Here is a 17,819-nt window from a genome sequence, read left to right as displayed (position 1 = left end):
CCCAAGGAAAACAGCACTGAGACATGAATGGACATATGTGCCCCTATGTTCACACAAGTATTATTCACAATAGCAAAAAAAATGGCAACAGCTCAAATGCCCATTAGTAAATGAATTGAGAAACTGTAGTACATTCACACAATGGAATACTATGCAGCACAAAAGCATAATGACTTCGTAAAAGAGTATATAACATGGGAGAATCTAGAAAGCATTATGCTGAGTGAACTAACTCAGTCTCATAAGGACACATAGTGCCTAAGACCATTAATTGTAAAAATAGAAGGATAAGTAGTAAGATGTGGATAAAAGCCCAAGAGTGGAAGGGGAAAGAGGAGAGGGGGTGCTAAAGTGGGAAGGTGAGAAATCATTTCGTGAGCAGAAAGGAGGATGAAGGAATCAGAAGGATCCAACAGGGACCTCAAAAGACAGGGTAATAGCAGGTATAGATCTATCGTGATTCATTTTAAAAAACAAAGATTGTATGAAACACAATGTAAAAGAAGGACTGTGAAAAACAACATGTACAAAAATAAAACAGTATATACACAAGTCAACACTCTTGGCACCAGCAGCCAGGAAATAAAAAAACATATCGCGATGGGAAAGTCTGCTATTAGGGACCTCTCTAAAGTACTCAAGAGCAACGGTGTCTCTCTGGAGACTAAGGTGCACCTGATACAGGCCATGGTCTTTGCAATCACTTGTTATGCATCAGAGAGTTGGACAATGACTAGGGAGGATAGAAGGAGAATTGATGCCTTTGAGCTGTGGTGCTGGAGAAGAGTATTGAATGTACCATGGACTGCCAAACAAACAGATTCATCCTGGAGAGGGTTAAACCAGGCTACTCCTTGGAGGCAAGGATTCTGGGGCTTTGTCTGACATACTTTGGACATGTTGTAAGGAGAGACAGGTCCTTGGAGAGGGACATCATGCTTGGTAGGGTGGAGGGACAGCGCAGGAGGGGAAGACCCTCTATGAGGTGGACTGATTCAGTGACTGGGGTAATCGGGATGGGTATGTCAGAGGCAATGCGATTGGCACAGGATAGAGCAGGGTTTAAGGCTGTTGTACATAGGGTCGCTATGAGTCGTAAATGACTCGACGGCACATAACAACAACAATAGAAAATAAAAAAGAAAATTTTATTATGATAATATATGAATGTGAACTCAACCATTTTTATTTTTTATGGGTTTGCATACAAAATCAATCTATATTTTATATCATTCATATATACTGTGCTTCACATATTCTTTCATTCACATTGTTTTTCATCTGATCATTCCATATACTATTTTATAAAAGGAATTCATGTTGGAGCATGCATCAGATGCACGAAGGTTAAAGAATATCCCCTTGCATGTATATGCTACATTTAAAAAAAGTCTCTTGATGGATACTGAGATTGTTTCTTCCCCTGGGACATTATGAATAGACAAAACAAACAATCCAAAGTTATTTCTCTGATAAATTTCTCATTAAACTGATCATGAGACAAAGGAAAAAGAGCAAAAATAATACAGACACAGAAGAAGGAATACTGTTAAAGATTATGTTCTTACTAGAGTAAAAATAAGGGGATGCTATAACAATGTTAGACCAATAAATCAGATGATGTAGGTGTAACAAACATATTCGGGAAAAAGAAAGATATGCCATGTTAGACTGAGAGTTGTAATTTAGATTTTATTTAGGGAAACTCAACAATTAATTATCCAGGTAAAACCAAAGGTAAGACAAAAGAAGTTTGCTTTAAATCCAAGGACCCTATTAATGAGTAAATAGAATCTCAGAAGGATTAAGTCCAGCGTCTTAAACTTGAAAGAGTTTGATGTGTTACAATTGTTTTCATTCTAGTACTAAAAGTAAGACCACTTCAGCTAAGTCTTCAGTACATTACTAAAACTGACGGAGAAAGATGGAGTGATAAAGGAAGAAGTTCATTTTCTTTATAATTATTTGGGGCTTTCTGGTAACATCAGTAAAATCAAAGATTATGGAAAAGTGAAGGTGTTAGATAGATTCAGGTTGCAAAATGTTAAATGTGACAAATATGGTTAAATGTAAATATGGTTAAATATCACTGTGTCAGTTTATCTGAGGGGAATTTATCTTTGTGCAGTGTGTCTCTTCAAAGAACACTATAGCTGATATTTTTCCTGCTTTCCACATTATCTGCTTCTTTCCTTATTTAGAGAATGCAAAAAATGCCTTCTCCTACACAGGAAATTTTGTTCTTAAGCTCCTTCTTGATACCATAATAATTATATATGGGAAAGAACCACGGTCCTTCAATAAACGGTCTAAAGAAATACAAGTGAGGACTCAGAGACCTGCATGGTTGAGATCTACTGACAAAAGTATGACAGGATCTCTCCTTCTGTCACAGAAATGCCTTCAGAACATATTCACTCTTGTATCCTGGAATTCCTAGTATATAGGAACTGACTGATGAATGAACCCTAGTATGACTGAATAGCCCTCCCAACTAGAGGGTGATATAGCATGTTATTAGGGGTATGTCGAAATTAGTGAGACTGGTTTAGAACAGGGAAAGGTTCAGAGCTGCTGTACACAGGGTTGCAATACATTGCAGGTGACTCAATGGCACATAACAATAACATTCTACGACAGGTTTGGAAACAGGAGTGGCATACACTTCCTAAACAACATGCCTCCGGAAACTCTATGAACTTTGATAAATGTCGATAGTTTTAGAGGTATTTCAGTCCTTTTGTTCACAGGGTCGCTATGAATCATGCTTGACTCAAAGGCAACCAACAACAATACAGCAGCCTTGGCCATAATAATTTGCTCAAATCATCACACTGTAGAGCAGGAGGGGAGCCCATCCACATTAAAAGTAAGGTTAACATTGAGATGATACATTAGGTTCTTCAGTCTTTAAGAAAGCACCTGGGGAGCTCTGGTGGCCTAGTGGCAAAGAACTGCAACTACAATCCCAGAGGCGCATGGTTCGAACCCACCAGATGCTCTGCCGGGGAAGGAGGGACAATCTCCTCCTGTATCAGTCAGATCTGATTTGACGGTACACGCACACAAAAATAGTAATAATAATAAAAAAAAAATTAGAAATAAAAAAGAAAGCGTACTGATCAAGGCCAAAACCCCTCTGAGGCACTGACAATGTGTAATGTACACATTAGCCCCAGGCTAATGGTTTGTTTACTCAAGTTACAATATAACACACTTAGGACCATACATGCTTTCCCTCATCTTATTGTTAGTGATATGTAATATACACAGGACCATGTTCAATTTTATGATATTTTTTGTTGTTGTTGGAAAGATTGCTCTATAGATGAAATAGTGTTATCTTCTTGGGAGGATGTAATTTAAACAATGTTGCCAGGGTGCAAATGAAACAACTTTCTGAGTTATGTGAGTATGCTCCCAGCATTTGATCAGGATAATATGATGCAAAGAGGCTGGTGGGAAAATCTTCCATATGGTAAGAATACTGAGTTTAGAATCTAAGCACCAGATGTGTACAGACCATAGACCTCAGTAAGGGAACTAACACATCAAGATTTAATGGATTTTGAAAAGGACAGAGATGCTGAAGAAGAAAGAATGACACAGAACAATGAGGAAACTTGTCTAAGCGTTTATAGTTAAAGGATTAGCTGATGTATTTTCTAAACTAAACCAGCAGCTGAAAACATGGACTGAAATGGTGATCACTTTGCTAAAGTCAGTAGGCAGGCTAGGGAAGCAGTGAGATGTACTGTCAAACATATTATGAGAAAAGGACCATATACAGGCAGCTCTGACTTATTTTCTGTTTTCTTCAGTTAATTTTAGACTCACAAGAAGTTATAATATGTAACAGTGAAAGCTCCCAGATGCCTTCTCCCCAGTGAAAATATTTTACATGGCCATAATCCATTACAAACCAGGAAAGTGACGCTGGTTCAGTACTGTTAACTACTGCCTGCCTTTGATGTGGGCTTTATCCTACGTATCTAGCCTCTATCTATGCTTCTCTTCTCTCATCTCCCAGGTTCAACTGAGGAGATATGAGTTAACTGGCTTTGGCACATGCTTACCAGGATGAGGGGGAAAAAGCTGATGGGTGGAGATGACTTGCTATTGTTGTTGTTTTTGGGTACCACTGAGTTGAGCACGACTCATAGCAACTCTATGAACAAAAGATCTGAACCCTATTCAATCCTGCGCCATCCTCACACTTTGTGATACCCAAGAGCCCATTGCAGCAGTCACTGTATCAATTCACCTGGTTAAGGGCCTTCCTCTCCTTCGCTGACCTTCCATCATTCCCAGCATCATGTCCTTCTCCAAGGAATAGTACCTCCTAGCAACATGTCCATAGTAAGTGAGGCAAAGCTTCATCCTTGGGATGTTCAGTGCTCTTCTATAACACCATAACTCAAAAGCATCAATTCTTTTTCTGTCATCCTTATTTACTGTCCAGCACTTGGATGCAGTGCTAGTAATCGGAAAGATCATGGCCTGATCAGACACACATTAGTCATCAAACTGACATCACTACTCCTCAACAATTTGGAGAGGTCCCTAACTGCAGATTTTCCCAGTGCAATGTGCCTCCTGATTTCTGGACTAGAGCCTTAACATTTAGAGAATCTCTGGTGACTCAGTGGTTAAGCACAGGGCTGTTTAAGGTCAGCCTCACTAGTTCATTGACTGAAACATAATCTCTAGTTCCAGGGATAATTCAGATGATCCAGAACCTCCCACAGTGGAATTATTACCACAACTGACAAAATGCCAACATCTTTCTTTTTTTTTGTTGTGATAAATTTTTAGGATTCATTTATTTTTTTTTAACATATGTATTAAAATATATCTGTAAGTGCACATGTACTATTTCAAACCCTCAAAGATTATGAATAAAGATCAGAGTTATAAAGATAATGATAATAAAAGGCAACAAGAAAGAATATGGAAACAAATGGATGTATTATATGTTTGTCAGAACTGACTTCGCAGGGCTCTGTGAGACCAGAGCTCTGACCTCACACAGAAGACACAGGCGTGTGAAGAACTTTGCAGGGTTACTTGCCTGTTCAAACTCCTCCATGTCTACTTCTCCATCTCCATTCAAGTCAAACATCTTGAAGGCAATTTCAAAATTTCTCTGGGGAGCTGCAAGTAAAAGGAAAGAAAGAGAAGATAGGAAGGAGGGAAGAGAAAAAGAAAAATAATTAGAAGGCAATGAAAGGGAAAAATTTGGCTTAACAATAAAATGTAGTATCATCAGACAACATCTAGATCAACTTTTTGGCAATGTTTCTTAAAACCCAAACAGAATTTTACCATAGCCAGTAAAGACAGCATTTGTTTCAATACTATCTTTAAAAAAAAAAAAAATCTAAGAAAATAATTTCTTAGATAGCATCCCCTAAGCTGTTTAATACTAATGCTGTTGCTTACATAGTATAAAGTATACTGAGGCTTAAATAATAAAATTGAGGTAGTTTAAATTAAAAAGAGAATAATGTGAAGCTTGGCAATAGAGGAAATTTTCTTTCTCTTAAGTAAACAATGGACACTTTCTAAGAATTCTTTAAATGCTTTTATATAAAAACCTTCTTACCTTTAGTTAAAGTGTCCAGAGCAAATTTTCCATTCAACTACTCTCACACATTTTCTTTAAAAATTCTTTAGTGACCCTAAATAATTCAAATTTTAAGCTATGCTATTTGTGTAACAGATATATTAAGGTATATATTTGTGTACTAGAATTAAACATAAATTGAAGAAGTCTTCTTTCTCACCAAATCAAGTGTTTCTGGTAAAGAGAACTATGACATTTATCTCCTTTTGATACTTTAAGTTTATACAACTTTAGAGAGCAAAACAAAATATCCATTTATGTCCCAAAATCCAAAAATTAAATTTTCAGTTAATTTAATTCTTCTGGCTGATAAAACATACATAACATAAAAAAATTATGCCCTGTTAACCCACTTTAAGGGTAAAACTCAAAGTACTTATACTTTAATTATAGTGAAAGGTTAGGCAGTGATCACTAACTACTGTTCATTATCAAAACTTCAAACAGAAACTCTGCTCTTATCAAGCTGTTAACTTGTATGTGTGTGTAACTTGTGTGTCTTTGTGAACACAATATATAATTTTTTCAGAGTTTGCATTGCCATTTTGCTCAGGAATTTGTTAAGGGCAGCATCTTTTGGGCTTGAACTCCACGTTCTTCAGCCAGCTAGCCTGGAAAGTTCCTGGCTTTCTGATGCTTGGATGAATCATGTTCCTGTCTCATTCCAGTGGCTTCTTCCAACAGGAAGTTTTCTTTAGGTTATAAACACAACTGCCAGGAAAGGATGCAGTTGGGGGAAATTCAATTTTATAGATTTATTGCTGTTTCTCAATTTTTTCTTAACTTGTCTGAATGCTTTCTTTTACAGAGGAGTTAATGTATACCAAACACTGAACTACAGGACTTTCACTACAGGACTTTGTACTCTCAATGAAGGTTTTTGTTTGTTTAATTGAAACAGAGGAAGAAACTGGATTCAAAGCAGTTAAATGACTAGTTTAAAATCATACAGCTAAATGTGAAGTGGAAGGAAAACTTAGGTCAACAATGATTGCAAAGCCTATAAGCTTTTCATTATGTTAAATGGTCTTGATTTAAATGTAGAGGCACTTACGATAAGACTATTCTGTTATGTTTTGACTTAAAAACAAGAACAGAGTTCCTGCCTATGTCAGTCCCTGCAAAAGCTGATCTCATTCCATAGTCTGTGCGTAATACTTCAGGGTGCACTATTTGGAGACTCAAAAGCTACAACTGGGGTCTCAGATGTTTTTTTAAATTCTGAATATGAATCTCTTGTAACAGGAATGCCTTAAGCCTTTAAACTGTGGCGCAGGAGAAGTGTACTTAATATCTCATGGACTGCCAAAAGAACAGATATGTCTCAGAGAAATAGCAGCCAAAGTGCTCCTTGGAAGCGAAGATAACAAACCTGATAATGTGAGCATGTTTCTAGGTGAGGCTATCATCATGCTTGTGACATCATGCTTGGAAAGGTGAAAAAGAGAGGAAACCATCAACAAGATGGAATGACACAGTGACTGTAGTAGTATGGTAGTGGCGATGAAGATGGCACAGGACAGGGTTCATATCTGTTGCTTACAGGGTCTTTCTACTCAGATTATTCAGTGTTATGGGTTATATTTTTCATAACTATTGTCATTCTCAATCATTCCATTCTGGTTGTATTATTTACATTACTCTGGTTTCTCTGTCTGCTTTACTTTGGAGTATTTCAACCATTTGGTTGAATCTCAGAGAAGTGATTTTTTAAAAAATGTTTATTTTTTTTAAATGTTTTAATTTTTTTATAATTTTATTTTATTTTATTATTTTGTGTGTGTGTGTGTGTACCGTCAAATCAGATCTGACTGGTACAGAAGGAGATATTCCTCCTTCTCCAGCAGAGCATCTGGTGGATTTGAACAGTGCCCCTCTGGGACTGCAGTATACCAACTTGCTACTAGGCCACCAGAGCTCACCTAATTTTATTTTTAAAGGAACTTATTACTCAAGAGAGGTATTCTTTATGAGCCAATCTATCATCTGGCTAAAAGGTGACCTCATGGGATAGTTTTGATTTAAGGCTAAAAGAGTATCTTAAGCGACAATCTTGGAGCCTCTAGTCCAAACCAGCCCACTAAGTTTGAACATTTTAAGAATTTGAACTCTCTTCCACATATTCTTCCATTCACTCAGCATCCATCTATTGTGGCCCTAATCAGAACAGCTGGTAGTGCTAGCTGGGCACCATCTAGATTTTCTGGTCTCAGAGTAGACAAGGCCATGGTTTGTGTAGTTTTAGCCCTATGACTACTCTTTTCTGAGCCTTTGGTTTTCTTCTGGACAAGAGGAGATCAATAACTACCTCTTAGATGTAACTGGCATGGCTGCTCACAAGTTAGTAAGAGGTGTTCTTCATCATATCGGGATATAAAATATAAACTATGTGGACTTTATTATGCCAATCAATTGAGTTAACTCAGGAGGTTAAGGTTCTAAGCCTTTAAATCTGGAAAACTAATTTTCAAGATGTTTGCTTTTATCTAAGAAGTATTGATAACCACATGTTCCCCATGTGTTTTATTTGTATTAATACACAAGCAAGCACACTTGCTTGCATATATGTCCATAGATACATTAATTTATGTGCATATATGTACCCATATAGTCATATCCGTACATATCTATATACATATTTGCATATATACAAATGTTTACACATACATTTTTAGTGGGTGTTGTTGCAAAATTTTATTTGTTATATCCTTTAACAAGAATATCCTTTTTTCTTGAGCATTTCTTATTGACATCATTTACCTTGGTCAAGCTGCCTACATTTCAACACATGATTTGCTTCAACCCAAATTAGGAGAAGACATACAAATAGGAGAGAGTGGCCAACTTAACATGTCCCCATAAATGAATTAATACAACTTTCCTATTTCCTGTCTCTACTGTTACACAGAGAGAATGAGTACTTGAAATTTCAGCTGCATCATAATTTTTTATTCTTGGAATTCAGTGAGTACTTTGAAGGCAAATGTCTAGGAGCTTTAAATGATTGAATAGCTCATAGTTAATATTTCATTCTGCAACTAAGATTAATTTTACCAAACAAAGTGCAAAGTGTCTACATCTTTTTATCCTAGTGTTTCAAGGAGTTTCTAGATAGCACAAAGTATTAAATGTCAGAATACTACTAAACTAAAAGGTTGGAAGTTTGAGTCAACCCAGAAGAACCTGGAAGAAAGTCTTGGAGATCTGCTTCTTAAAGAGCCCAGCCACTGAGAGCCCCAAAGAGGGCAGTTCGAGTCTATAAGATGTGGAGTCGCTTTCTATGAAGATAGCACTGAAAGCAAAGGAAGCCCCTGCCTCTTCCAAAACCGAAGGCCTTAAAGCAAAGGCATCAAAGGCCAAGAAGGCAGTCCTGAAGTGCATCCGCAACCGAAAAAAAAAAAAAGATCCGCACGTCACCCACCTTCTGGCGGCCTAAGATGCTGAGACTCCGAAGGCAGCCCAAATACCCCCAGAAGAGCGCCCCCAGAGAAATAAGCTTGACCACTATGCCATCATCGAATTTCCCTTGACCACTGAGTCAGCTATGAAGAAGACAGAAAATAACACTTGTGTTCATTGTGGATGTCATGGCCAACAAGCACCAAATTAAACAAGCTGTAAAGAAGCTCTATGACATTGATGTGGCCAAGGTCAACACTCTGATTAGGCCTGATGAAGAGAAGAAGGCCTATGTTCGACTTGCTCCTGATTATGATGCTTTGGATGTTGCCAACAAAACTGGGATCATCTAAACTGAGTCCAGGAGGCTAATTCTAAATATAATTTTTTCTCACCATAAAAAAAGAAAGATGTGGAGTCACCATGTGTTGGGATGACTCAATAATAGTTCTGTTGTTGTTGTTTAGTCATTCTTGAGTTGGGTACTTGTTTTATGTGCAGTGACTGCTGTTGTTGTTAGTTGTTCTAAGTTGTACTGTACTTAAAAGTGAGTAGGGCCCATCAACAAATGAATGGACAGAAAAACTACAATACATTCACACAATGGAATATTACACAGCATTGGGGGGAAAAAGAACTCATAAAACATTACAAAACATGGGGGAGCCTGGAGAACATTATGCTGAGTGAAATATCTCAGTCACAAAAGAATAAACACTACATAACACCACTATTATAAAATAAGTGGCTGGGGAGGAAATGGGCAAAGAGTGCAGAAATCATGAACAGTGCAATTAGAACAGATGAGGGGAAGAACTAACCAAAAAGATGATATGAACAGGCTATATGTATGAGAACAATCTGGAACAAGAGGTTATCTGTGGGGTAGACTAGAGGAGAGCGGAAGAAAATGTGCAATAATATTATTTTAAAAAATGTGAGTAGTGAAGAATGGATCTGAGTAAGGAAGAAAGAAGAGCTGGAAATGGAGCATATTTTTTTGGACCCAGTGTGCTTGCACTGCGAATCTTTTAGACCATCATAAGATAAATGTTAAGACATAAGAAGATTCCAAGGTATACAAGGCCTTTCAACAACTATTGAAAGGATTCAAGTGTTTTCCCCAGAGTCAATGGTGAGAGAAAGCTTTCCTTTTGAGTTCATGCCCTGAATTCAGACTTTAAGCTCTTCAATGCGTAAGAGAGTGACCTTCTTAAAAACTGAGTATCTAAATCTGTGTGACCTTGGAGGTAGAAACAACCACAATTCACTAATTTACTGCTACTCTGACAATCTATTTCCTTAAAGTGAAAACTTATTTTGAAAAAAGAATTTTTAAAGTTCAGGCTACTGAGAGCGTGAACAATGAGGCCTTCTGTCCTGGCTGCAAAGAATAATCTATTTTTAAAATGACCTTAATTAACATTAGTTGGAACTGATTAAAACAACAGTTAAGATTCCATTATTCTACACCTTTTATTTTGATTTTCACAGTCATCTCTGTTATTAAGAAATAAAGCTACATTTTGTGTTTTGGTTAAGAATTCATTTTTATGCTCCACAGGAAAGATGTGCAATCTCCTCCCATGTGATTTACAGTCTCTGCAAATCCAGTGGGGGGGCACCAGCTATGAGTCAGCTCCAACTACACGGCAATGACTTCAATTACCACAACAGGAACAGCTTTAGATTATTCTCTTTTCTACTTCAATTGAGTAAGAAGCAAAGAGTCTTTCCCCATGTAAAGTAAGTGAAATAACCAGAGTTTCAAGCAGTAACATTAGAGATCCTGATCCTTTCCAGGCTGTGTTGCTGCATGTTAGCCCAAAGTGCATACGGCTAACGCTCTAATCGTGGCTCTCCAGAACAACATAATTAGTCCTTTTCTGCCTTTAATTCTTTTTTCAGTAATTCTGACAGAATGAACAACAATAGAAATTAACAGATCAGTGAATTGGTTTGACTCTCCTACCATAAAATATGGATGGAGGCTCAATGTCAAGAAGACAAAGATTCTCACCACTGGGCCTATTGGCGGCATCAGGATGGATGGTGAAGAGATTGAGATTGTTCACAGCTTTAGTTTGCTTGGCTCCACAGTCAACACTCTTGGCACCAGCAGTCAGGAAATTAAAAGACGTATTGCCATGGGAAAGTCTACTGTTAGGGACCTCTCCAAAGTACTGAAGAGCAATGCTGTCACTCTGAAGACTAAGGTGCGTCTGAGACAGGTCGTGGTCTTTGCAATCACTTGTTATGCATCAGAGAGTTGGACAATGACTAAGGAGGATAGAAGGAGAATTGATACCTTTGAGCTGTGGTGCTGGAGAAGAGTATTGAGAGCACCATGGACTGCTAGGAAAACAAACAGATTCACCCTGGAAATGGTCGAACTGGGTGGCTCCTTGGAGGCAAGGATTCTGAGGCTCTAACATACTTTGGACATGTTGTAAGGAGGGACCGGTCCTTGAAGAGGGTCATCATGCTTGGTAGGGTAGAGGGACAGCACAGGAAGGGAAGGCCCTCTATGAGGTGGATTGATTCAGTGACTGGGGTAATCGGGATGGGTGTATCGGAGACAGTGCGATTGGCACAGGACAGCGCAGAGTTTAGGGCTGTTGTACATAGGGTCGCTATGAGTCGCAAGCAACTCGATGGCACATAACAACCACCACCACCATAAAATCACTACTTGTACTGTGTCTGTTTTAAAATGATGCAGTAGAATAAACACTGCATATGATACAGGATGTTCAGACTTTAGAATATGATCCTCTTTTCATGATAAAATTCTCCTTTGAGTTTGTAAAAAAAAAAAAAAAATTAGATGGCCAATAAACATGTGAAGAAATGCTCCAGATCACTAGCCATCTCTCATTATTGTCATAGAGTATAATCCATTTATACCACAGATTTAAGCCCCTGCTTTTGCCCTATTTCTCCTTTGATGATCTTTATAGCTGTTTTATATTTAAGCCTCTGGTCCATTTTGAGTTGGTTTTTGTATAATGTGAGGTATGGACTTGGTATTTCTGTGCCTAGTGGGTCACTATTTTCAGTGCCTTTGCTGAGTGACTGGCACCCCCACACCTCCCTGTGGACTCCAGCGTGTGAGGAGTGAGGATGGCACAAGGGTCCTGCATGTTACACTCCAAGGGGGCTGAAGCAACGCTTCCCAGACAGACTACTACATTACAATTTAATTTAGCTACAAAACCAAACAAAATTTATTAAGGAAACTGTAGGTCATTCACAATAGCTGAAATCACTCACCCGAAGATTTTAAACTTTTAAACTTAATTTTATTGTTTTATAAGATTTTAGAAACAAGGGTAAAGACAGACAAATACAGTTGTCCTTTTCAGTAGCTTAGCAAAAGTGGCTCTACAATGAGAATGGACTCCACAGAAGAGGAGGCTGATACCACCTTTGGGTCTGTGGAGGTGCTGTTTTGAACAAGAACACTTTCTCAAGCAATGAACTTCATATGTTACATAGCTTGTTAGAAATCTGCTGTCTCCCATTCCTGTATGACAGGAAAGTTATGTGTGGAGCCCTTTTCATGATGTGTTCAGTCCAGCTGTGTACTCCAAGCAGGCACATTTTTCTTATAAACAAGAAGTTGGAACTAGCACATGTTGCTATGTCTCTGAAATCTGACTTTAAATGACATTTTATACATGGTGCTAGTGAAATGTATGTCTATGTTCCCTTTGTACAACATAAAGGAAAGTAATTTTGTTGGGTGAAGAATTTGCCTAAGAGGTGGAAAATCTGGTTAACTTTAACATTTTACCAAGGACTAGTCCTGACTTGTCTTTTTCCCTCAGTTTGGTCCAGATTCTAAGTGCTTCCTCCAGCAGATGAAGGAGTGGAAGGAAGATGGAAATCTCCCATGTCTAAGAAAGCCGAGGGAGTGGGGTACGAACCAGAACTGTAAGCAAAGTTAGTCAGTCCTAGGAAAGGCCAAAGGAGGCGTTCCTGCTGAGTGTAGAACAAGACGACAGATTACCTCACATCTGGGGGAATGAAGGCATCTGGACAAAGCAAAGCTCCATTGGAACATTTTCATGGCTGAAAATTTTCAGCCAAAAGAACAAACATGTCTCAGACAGAGTGCAGCCAAGGTATTCCTCAGAGGGATGATGGATGATGAAACTCTTATCTCACAGGGTGGAGGGTCAGCCAAAGAGAAGACGACCCTCAACTAGATAGACTGACAAGCCAGCTGGGGCAGTGGGCTCAAGTATAGCAGCGATGGTGAGGAGGGAGCAGGACAGGGAATTCAAGCTGCTGTTCACAGGGTTGCTCTGAGCTGGGCCAACTAGATGCCACTAATGTCACCACCACAATAGGCTTTCTCTCCTTTTTTTAATTAGGAAGCTCTGGTGACTCAATGTATGCTCTTAAAATCAACTTAAAATTCATATGGACTTGTTTTTACAGGAAAACACTAAACAAATGAAACTCTATGCGACAGTTACTATGGGTTTCTCAGTATTTACAAGCTCTAAGTGGCTCAATACAAGAGCTCTTTATTCTTTTCTGCGTCTCAGTATGATAGACTGAGATAATGGCAGAGTCTTTAAAAAAGAATACAAAGTGTCACATGCAAAAAAGGGAGCCCAGGTGGTACAATAGTCAAAAGCTTAAATGTTAAGTAGAAGGCTGGCTGTTTAAGCCCATCTCAAGGCTCCACCAAAGAAGGACCCAGTAACTCGCTCCTGTAATGATGACTGTTAACTTCTGTTACGTACCATTAAGGTGGAACAGACTCATAGCTGATGCTTTAGCACGTTTTTAGAGGCACTAAATCACAAAGAAGGAGACTGCCCATCTTTCTCTTGTAAAGAAACTGGTAGATTCGAACTTGATGCCTTTGAGCTGGCAGTGTAACTCCTCATCACTAAGAACCTAGAGCTCCCTCCCACAGAGGTTCTTGTGTTGTCATTGTGTACTACTGCTGCTGAGTCAGAATTGACTCATGGCTGGCTCTCCAGCGGGTTTTCAGAGGTGGTATATTGCATGGGAGGACTCTGCCTATCCTGCTCCCAAGGAGCAGCTGGTGCATTTGAACTGCATGTCTTTGAGACTGCAACACAGCGTTTACCAGTAGGCCACGAGAGCTCCTTCCCATACAGATTAAACCCTACAAAATCGTATGGAACAGTTTTACTGTCACATGGGGTCACTATGAGTAGAAATCAACTCAAGAGCACCTAGCAGAACACACACCAAGAACCTGGATTTAAAAAAAAAACACATAAAAAAACTATGATTTTTTTTTAAATTCCTTCAGCCAAGCTTCAACTGCTCACTTACTCCTTTTAGTTACTCCTTTTTGTCTATTCACAATGACTCTAGAAAATCCACTTCAGTCTTAAGTCTTAAAAGAAAAAAAGTTGGGGAGACACTCATAATTCCTCACCTGAACAAAAGAAACAGCTGATGCCCCAGCTGTGAGTACACAGCCTGTCTATGGGCTGTAGCTGAGGCGCAGTTATTGGATGACCTTCAGCCTGCTGACAGAAACAGTCTTTCATTTAAATTGCTCTTCCTTATACTGTCATTTGACAGTTATGCTACAAAGAAGTGTATTCAATGCCAGAGATATCAATAAGCTCGGATTCCCCAGGAGTTCCTGGGGGGACGGGTTTAAAAAGGTCTGCCAGTGTTTTATCCTTGCATTGAGGTCAGGTTCTACTTCAGGAATATTCTATTTTCAAATGCATGTTACTATCTTTATGCCTAAATTACACATGCCTTTGTGAGAACCCCTCACTTCTACCTTCAGAAGTCTGAAAAATGAAATGAAACAGAACTCAACATCTGCTTGACTTTCACTTTGTTCTATGTGGTTTATTTAATTTCATGTGTTCAACAGTAGCCAAAATGACAATTTATTTTAATACATAAATTATGCATGGATGTTCAGAACTAGCTGCTTTAGTAAAGAGACTGGGTTTTGTTACTTAATCTATACTAGTTTGAAGGACTCTATGTGATAAATTTTGGTATTCACCTCAAAGGTGTTTTGTTTTTCATTTCAGTGTCCAAACAGAACATTTTAGGTAGTCTAATTAATTTTCTAGCTTTCAGAGGTTTTGGGGGAGGTAATGAGGGCAAAAATGAGAGACTAACTCACTTGGGGAGAGAGAAGAACTACTATGTTTAGGCTGTTCCTACATATAGGATGCTGAGGGGGTATAAAACAAAAGACATTCTAGAATGTATATTAAGTAGCCCAGGCACTCCAGTGACAAAACAGTTACAATTTGTGGCTGCTAATCTAAAGGTGCATCTGATTCAGGCCATAGACTTTTCAACTGTGCATCTGAGACCTGTACTAGCTATGCATCCGAGACCTAGACAATGAATAAGGATGACAGAAAAAGAATTGACATCTTTGAGCTGTGGTGTTGAAGAAGAGTGGTGAATATCCCACAGTCGGCAAAGAAAAGGAACAGAAAAGTCTTGGAGCAGGTGCGCCCGGAGTGCTCTTTAAAAGCAAGAATGATGAGGCTTAGCCTCACATACTTTGGACATGTTGCTATGAGGTGCTATTCCTTGGAGAGGGACATGATTGTTGGGAAGGGTGGAGAGTTGGCGAAGGAGAAGAAGACTCTCAACCAGGTGGATTGACAAGGTGACTGCTGTAATGGGCTCTTGTGTGTTAGGAAGTGTGAGGATGGCCAAGACAGGACTGGGTTCAGATTTTTGTCCACAAGGTCGTTATGAGTCGTATTTGACTCAAGACATTTTACAACAACAACTGAAAGTCTGGCAGTTCGAGCTTATTCTATCCTTCCAAGGGAGAAAGATGTACGAGTTAGTTTGTCTTCCTTTATAAAGAATAAAGTTGTGGGAACCCTATGGGGTGTTTATAGTATGTCCTATAGTGGAAGCAGGAGTGGCGTCCACTTCCTAAACAACATGCCCCTGGAAACTCTATTAACTTTGATAAATGAAGACAGGTCTAGAAAGGCTTCAGGCCTTTAGTTCATAGGGTCTCTATGAGTCATGCTAGACTTGACAGCAAACAATAACACAGTGTCCTTGGAAGGAACAACTGATTCAGAGCAACAGGTTTATTTGCTTTGAAAACTAAGTAACCATTTAAGTAAAATCTCTAGCCACATTATCCTTATATCCTAATATGGCTTTTGTCATGGATAAGAAATATATTAGGACATTAAACATAAATAAATAAACTAAGTAACTATTCAGGTAAAATCTCATGGATATCTTGCCAAGAAAGGCAGTGAGATTAGGGAAATCATTCAATAACAACCATGACGTCTTAACCTGATCCCTTACGTGCCTTCTAACTCCTGTGTACAACAAATAAACACTTTCTAAAGTTATTTCTAGGGAGCTCTGGTGGCCTAGTGGTAAAATGCTGTGCTGTCATCTCAAAGGCACCTAGTTCAAATCCACCTGCTAAGCTACAGAAGATGGCAAACTCCTCTTACGCAAATATCTGCCCCTGATAACTGTCGGAGGGTCAGCTATGAGTTGGTTCCAACTAAATGGCACACAACAACAACAAAAGCAACAGAGTGTTCCAGGAGCAGGGAAGCAACAAACAAGGAAGTTGAAGCATAATCAAGGGAGATCTGAAGAGGGGTGCTGCTAACCCAAAGGTCACGCCTCTCTGGCAGTAAGAATTCACCAGCTTCTCCAACCAAGAAAGATGAGCAATCCTTCCCCTGTGAAATTTACAGCCTCAGAAACCTCCTGGATGGTCAGCTATGAGTCAGTTCCAGCTCAGTGGCAATGAATAAGCATAATAAAACACTATTAAGTTGTGAGTTTTAGGGGATGGCCAGATACACAGATGGACCACTATATCTATTTATAGTGCAACTGAGACAACTGTGAAAAAAATGAGGGTGAAAGATCATAATAAAAAGTTTTGAAACATCATCAAGCAATTATCAAGACCCTAATTCCTACTAGATGGGTTGACCTGGTGACTGAGCCAAAGGGTTTGAGTATGTGGGAGATTATGAGGATGGAATGGGACAGGACAGTGTTCAGATCTGTTGTTCACAGGACTGTAATGAGTCATACAGGACTCAACAGCACCTTTCAACAACAATCCTTCTGTCCACCACTCATTTGTCATTATGTGTTCTGTGGTGGCTTACATGTTGCTGTGATGATGGAAGCTAAGGCGACCTACATTGCACAAACCAGGAGAGTTTCAGTGGAGCTTCCAGACTAACATGTAAGACTGGCCACCTACTTCTGAAACAATGGACCCAAGGAATAGGAGCAGAACATTGTCCAATAGAGTTTCAGAAGACTATGGAAGAGCTGCCACCTGAAAGGAGAGTCTACCTTGGTACAGATGGAGTAAAGCTTTTATACAATGAAGGCCCTTCTTTAACTGATGTGGCAAGATTCTGAATGAAGAGAAAGAGCTATAAATATTCATTAATAATTGGAAGGTTGTGTTGTTGTGTGTCAACAAGTCTGAAGCAACTCATAGCTGACACTCCAGTGTGTTTTCAGAAGCAGTAAACTGCATGGGAGGAGAATGGCCATCTTGCTCCCAGAGAGTAGCTGATGGATTCAAACTGTGTGCTTTTAAGATTGCAGCACAACCTTTACCACTAGGCCACCTGTTGCTATTGTTGTTGTTATGTGCCATCAAGTTGGCTGCAACTCACAGTGACCCTATATGCAACAGCCATAAACCCTGCTCTGTCCTGTGCCAATCTCACTGTCTCCGACACCTCCACCTCGATTACCCCAGTCACTGAATCAATCCACATCATAGAGGGTCTTC

At 39.1% G+C, this 17,819-nt stretch overlaps 1 protein-coding gene across 1 annotated transcript in view; it reads right to left on the bottom strand.

Moving 5' to 3' along the window:
• Nucleotides 1–17,819, bottom strand: part of LOC102858064 (calcium uptake protein 1, mitochondrial-like) — a 137,897-nt gene that overhangs the window by 31,736 nt on the left and 88,342 nt on the right. The window contains exon 7 of the mRNA XM_006887571.1: nt 5,072–5,154. Within this exon, the coding sequence (XP_006887633.1) occupies nt 5,072–5,154 (83 nt within the window). The remainder of the gene's footprint in view (nt 1–5,071; nt 5,155–17,819) is intronic.

The sequence above is a fragment of the Elephantulus edwardii genome, unplaced genomic scaffold, assembly GCF_000299155.1.
Source record: "Elephantulus edwardii isolate Elephantulus edwardi_28Jun2011 unplaced genomic scaffold, EleEdw1.0 scaffold00058, whole genome shotgun sequence".
Classification (NCBI taxonomy): domain Eukaryota; kingdom Metazoa; phylum Chordata; class Mammalia; order Macroscelidea; family Macroscelididae; genus Elephantulus; species Elephantulus edwardii.
Note: the sequence above shows the minus strand (reverse complement) of the source record. Positions and strands in the feature narration are given on the sequence as shown.